Source organism: Psammomys obesus, unplaced genomic scaffold (genome assembly GCF_907164565.1).
Source record: "Psammomys obesus unplaced genomic scaffold, mPsaObe1.curated_primary_1811, whole genome shotgun sequence".
Lineage (NCBI taxonomy): Eukaryota > Metazoa > Chordata > Mammalia > Rodentia > Muridae > Psammomys > Psammomys obesus.
In genome coordinates, this window is record NW_026586463.1 from 4,165,960 (window position 1) to 4,171,906 (window position 5,947).

Consider the following 5,947-nt stretch of genomic DNA (forward strand, 5'->3'; position numbering starts at 1 on the left):
AATAATAATAATAATAATAATAATAATAATAATAATAATAATAATAAATGACTTCTCTTATTTTCTGAAGTCCTGATTTAACTGTATCTGTATTCGTACAAAATGCAAGGCATTAACACTGTGATGCTGGTTACTTCACAGACATATTGACAAGTAGAGAGAGCAAGTTTTGTTTTCCTTTATTTCCTACCATGTATACTGCTTTATCATAAGCTACATGAGTAGAAAAGAATGATGCCAATAAATAATCAAGTGTTAACCACGTTGATGGTGGCAACACCTTCAAAGAAAACTTACTGAGGTATCTTTTATGTACCTTAAGTAAACGTACTTTTAGTGGGACGTTCAATGAGCTTTAGCAAATACACAAAGTTCTAGAGTGTCACTATTGCTCAATTCTGGAACATTTCTCTTATACTGAAAAGAGATACTGCCTATTCCCACCAGCCTGAGTAATCATTACTTTACTTTTTGTAAATTCTACACTTTCTATAGAGACAGAAAGTAAATTTCCTTTTCTAAAGGAAAGGCATTTAATATAAACAAAATCATATAATGTGTGGTATGTTCTGACTCCTTTTAGTTAACTTATTCTTTTTTTAAAGTTCATCAGTATTTTCGCAATAATAAAGATTCTCTTACATAACACCCTTTTGCACGGCAGCAGTATGTAGAGACAAGAGTAGGGATTTCAGGGGAAAGGAGATGTGGGGTGCTATCAAGCTGCGGCACTTTTTCGCTGAGTCTTTGCAGAACTCCCCAGTCGCTGAGATAAAGCTGCAGACCCACAGTAACAGTCCTCTTAGACTGTTCTCTTCAACTGTTCAGTGAATTAGCTGAGTTACAGTAACAGATAACAGATATTCAGTAAACTCAGTCTTTCTACGTTGCCCAGCAATCTGTCTATTTCTCACCCCCTGCTTCAAACTGCACAGTGAATCTTGGAGCCTCCCTACCAGCCTTCACATCATGCTTGAAATGATAATAAAGCAATATCAGAAACAGAGTTCCGCCAAAGGGAATCACGTCCTTCATTAGTGGGGCCCAGATGGTAAGGCACTAAAGGGATTTCCTTCAATTATATCACTGTCACTTCTTATAAAGAATATCAAATTATATTTAATTATTTATTTAGACAGGGGAATGTGTCAAATTCTAGGCTAGATTATTGTGAAATTTTCTGTTTACAGAATCAAAGAGCACCCTCACTCCCCACCAATTCTTATAAAACTGCTTCCGTTAGTGTTAACCTCAGAGTAACAGATAAGCAAGCAGCAAAGAGTTACCAAACTCTTTGTAAATCCAACCGGCTTCATATCCTCAACTCTCAACATTTATCCAACGCCTTCAGACTCCTACCAAAGGGATCCACAGAATTCAGTTCATTAGTGGAGCAGAGTCAAGTGACTTGAGCTCCTGCTCATTTCTCCAGCTCCTCTCTCTGATTAGAATAGGTTCTGATTTTGAGTTTTGAGTAAAAGGGGTCTGGATATGTCTTCATCTTGAATTTATGGAGATGCTCACTTTCAGCTCTAAACTCCTTCCCAGGCAGCGGTTCTCCACTTTTCAGTCATCATGATTCCACTTCACACTCCACATGGCTTTTTCTCGGTGCCTGTTATTGCTCCATACTGAAATACATTCCTCCCCATCACTTCCCAGTCTACTTTCTGTTAAATACAACTTAACAGAAAATGGTAAAGCTTCTCAATTTTACTACTAAATAAAACAGGCTTTCCTGATATCTTGTGTTTCTTTCTCTTTAAGTAAATAAAGATTCCACTGTCAAACATAAATGAATTATTAAAAGAAGTAAGATGTTTTTCTTAACTTTATATCCCAGTAATATGACTCTATCTTGTTGGCATAGAACTAGGGAAACTAGTTCTGTTTTCTAAGTGATTTGTCTGAAGCAGCATCAGTTGAACAGAGTCATCTACACTTGATTTACATTAAAGCCACACTCACAAAGAAATAAAATGGGTAGATCAGAATTGAGCTAACTGAGCGCTGACAGTGTCCTTGCAAGCATAATGCTGTTTCACAACAGCAACTGTTGGCAAATCGCTGGCTCTTTCTCAGGACCGAGGTCCAGATGGAGTAGATGGCATCCCAGAAAAGTAGTTTCATTCATTTGCTCTATTAGCACCTTCCACGGATTTGAGAATCCATAAGTGTGATAACAACAACAACAACAACAATAAAAATGATGGGGGAGGGAATAAATGTAGCTGATGTTACCTCAAATTTGTCAATATCCACAATGTGTACAAACAAAACAGAACAACAAAAACAACCATTACTTGTGTCAAAACGTCCCTTTCACATCTAGTGAAAGAATGTAAATTTTAGCCCAAGATTTTATTTTACTGGTTTTAAGCAGCACCATAGGAATGCAACACAGGACATAAACAGTTTACTAAATCCTGAGATTTAGTAAAGATTTTTTTTTCTCTCTAGCACAGGCCCTTTGACCAGCAGCAGATTACGAAATCGTCTTCAAATAGGATAATGTAACTTTAACGCACAGGCGTTCCACTCACCAAAATCCTAATTCCAGTTAATTCACTGAAAGTTAACTTTTAAAAGTCAGTTAATGGCCGAAATCACACATGTGCATGCATGCATGTCCGTCTGTCTGTCTGTCTATCATCCCTGTAACACAGCTCACATAACACATTTTGTACAGCCTCACTCATCTCAGAGCGGTCGGTTAAAAATACCAGATTTGCAGAGATCGTTCTGAGGTCTCAGTCGCCACAGCGTTCTTGTGGCATCCATGCATCGTGCACACGAATTGCCACATAAAGTCAAGCGTCTCCTACCCTGAGATGGCAGCCAGCTTTTGGTGTGCCTGACGGGCCATTTCACAGCCTTTGGTTCTTGTCTTGTGCATTTCGGCCCGCAGCGAGGGGCAGCTGACTGAGACGTCTCCAATAGAAATGACCAACTCTCGGTACAGGGCCACTTGAGTGTTGAACTCTTGGACAAGCTGAAAAACAAGGCAATTTCTTTCACTAAACACCAGAAACTTAACTATTTTGGTGTACGTAAACAGAGGTTTCACTGACCGCTGGGCTGGCACCCAAAACCTCCAGCTAAGGAGTCTTAGGATTGCTAAAGCTGAAGATGGAAGGATGGCAAAGTCTCTTTACCCAGAGCAAATGTTTGCTTTCCCTCGGCAAGCTAGCCATGGAAGCTCCATTTGCGGTCCCAATTGCTCCCACATTTAGATTTGGTTTCTGGAGAGCAAGAACATCTTTGGAGAGCCATCAAGCCACTCCCAGGCCACTAGGGAATGGTGCAGGGGGCTCTGAGATAGATGTTCTCCCTTCCACTGCTAGTACATGGATTTGAAGTGGCACAGGAAAAACACAAAAACCCACAAGTAGGACACAACAGGCAAACCTTTCACCTCTGGCCGGGCCACTCAAGGTTTCTGGCCTGGACCCTAACAGAAGCCCTGGCCGCGTCCTGTGCTTTGATCTGGGACCTTTCATAGCCACTGCAGCGCTTCCTGCGCTCTGTTTGGGTTTGTTTGTTACGGTGTCGCCACAAAGCCGCACCCCCGCCCTCTTTCCCTGCTGAGGCAGCCAGTTCACCCTCTTTCGCGTCTACCATTCCTCCAGGGGTAGAGGCATCACCTAATAGCCTCTGACTCCCAGGATCCAGACCCACGACAGGACCATTTCGACCTGGGTGTCACCCCGCATCTGGGGGAGTGCAGATTTAAAAATAGTACAATCGTGCACGTGATCCGCATGGAGAGGCTGAGGGTGGGGAGCGGCTGGCACTCAAGCAAACGATTAAGATACACGACTCTCCCAACCCCCCTCAAAAAAAAAAAAAAAAAAAAAAGCTCAGTTTTCACCCACCATCTTGCAGTCGTCCAGGGCTCGTTGGGTTTTGTGGGCGCTTTCGGAGCCGCTGCCCCTGCGCTCCCAATCCCCGCTCTGCAGCGGAGGCTTGCTGATCTGGAAGATCGAGGAGCGGGTGGACCGGCTGGGGCGCTTTTTGCGCCCATTCGGTGCAGAACTCATGCATACACATCCACCAAGCCGAAGCCGCTGGTGCAGTGCGCCCCGGCGCGGGCGGCCCGGTGGTTGCCCCCTGCACGCCGCCGCGGAGCAGCCGGAGCCCGGACCCGAGGCGCGCGCGGCTCACAAGGTTGCGGCTGGCTGCGCGGGTGGGTAACCTTCAGCTTGAAGGAGAGCCGGGAAAACGCTGTCTGCGCGGTGCAGCATCGCTTCCACTAGCGGCGACGGAGAGGCGCGATCAAGTTGGGCTCAGCAGCATCGCCGGCCCGGTCCCGGGAGCTGGACGCTGCTGGCGCGGGCTTGCACCGCCTTCCCCTCGGCATGGATTGACAGGCTGAGCGAGGAGGAACGCGCCGCCGGGCGGTTCCGAGTTTCCATTCAGATGGGGGAAGCGGCGTTCAAAGCCTGCGCTGCCAGGTGGGGGGCGGGAGGGGGTGTCGCTCTTGCTTCGGTGTCTTCCCGCAGCGGCGGCGCGCGCTTCGCCTCTCCCCTCCCTCCGCGCTCGCCAGGCCTGGAAGGGGCGAGCTGCTCCGCAGCGGGCAGTTGGCTCTGGGCGGCCGCCTCGATCCCTCGTCTCCGCGCGCCCGTCTGCTTGAGGATCCCAGACAATTCCGTGGCGGGACTGGCAGACGCACGGAGTCCGTCCGGCTGACGTTGGTCGCGGCCCCGCACATTGATAGGACAGGAATGCTAATGTGATCCGTCCATACAATCTCCTTCCCCTCCATAGTTTATGCACTTATCCAATCAAATTCCCGGGAACATCAGTTGCGATATTACTTCATCTGCTCTATTATTAGAAGCGAAAAGTGTCACCAGAGTGGAGCACATTGCCACATGCTGGGACCTAAACATGGTTTCAAACAAACCGATCGGGGCTTAAGGCCACCGTCATCCGAGCGGAGACCCTCTCGTGAGAGAGTCCAAGGGCAGCTGTGTTTCCCTGGGCGGCTCTCGCTTGGTCTTTGTTCCTGAGAGGGGCAAGGAGGTGAAGGCACAGCGGCGGGCGTTCATTGAAGTTGGTACCTATCCTCACCCTGCTTCAGCTGGTCGCGTTGCAGAGCCTGCAGCTCAAACCTGCAGGAGTTTACCAGCAGAGCCTAGAGGAAGTAAGAGCCAGCAGGTCTCCCCAGCGCACAGAATGACCTTTTCTCCCTGTGGGAGGTCAGAGTCAGCAGCCAAGGGAAAGGGGAGAAAGGTATCTCCAGGAAGGGGTGGGCTCAGATCCTCAGCCCATCAATTCTTCCCTGACGAGTGACTTTGCAGAATTCTCTTGGAAAGGAGAGGGAGGGAGTGGTAAGGCCATTCAACTCTGAAAGCTTGTTCCCGGAGAACGGGGCTAAGCAAACTAGTTTCCCTGGGGAAGGAGTTCTGTATCGGGCAACCCGTAGTAAAGGGCGCGTCAGAGGTTCCTGGTCAATGTCTCAGATGACTGCGGAGAGTACACAGAAAGGGGAGACAGCAATAGCCAGGGAGCCAAGCTTAAGTCAGTCTTAGAAGTACCTCCAGATTTTTTTCTTTATTTCCTGAAATTAAAATATAATCACATCATTTTCTTTCTTCCCTCTCCAAAGAGTAAAAGAGTTCATCATCTTTACTTAGTCATGTAAAGGAATCTATGAGAAACCCGGCACCCAGATGTCACCACTGACTTCCATGTTGGAGACAACATCGAGGTGCTAGGAGGTTGCTAAGCCCAGCTGGGACTTAAAAGCAGCAGCCTCTACCTTTTCCTAAAAATCACATGAACTTATTGTTTCGGAAGTTCATGCATACATAAAATGTTCCTCCACCACCTGCTCTCTGGTTCCTGCCTGTCCCCGTTACTATTCCCTCCCACAATTTCATGTGTTCTTTTTTTTTTTCTTCTTCTTTTTAAACCCACTGAACCCACTTAGTGCTGTCAGTAA

The 5,947-nt window shown here is 46.9% G+C and overlaps 1 protein-coding gene across 1 annotated transcript in view; it reads right to left on the reverse strand.

Moving 5' to 3' along the window:
- The window catches only part of Rgs7bp (regulator of G protein signaling 7 binding protein), an 89,381-nt gene extending 84,736 nt beyond the window's left edge, over positions 1-4,645 (reverse strand). The window contains exons 1-2 of the mRNA XM_055601920.1: positions 3,876-4,645; positions 2,826-2,992 (exon numbers count right to left, since the gene is read on the reverse strand). Of these exons, the coding sequence (XP_055457895.1) occupies positions 2,826-2,992; positions 3,876-4,040 (332 nt within the window). The 5' untranslated portion in view covers positions 4,041-4,645. The remainder of the gene's footprint in view (positions 1-2,825; positions 2,993-3,875) is intronic.
- Between the last annotated feature and the right edge of the window lie 1,302 nt (positions 4,646-5,947).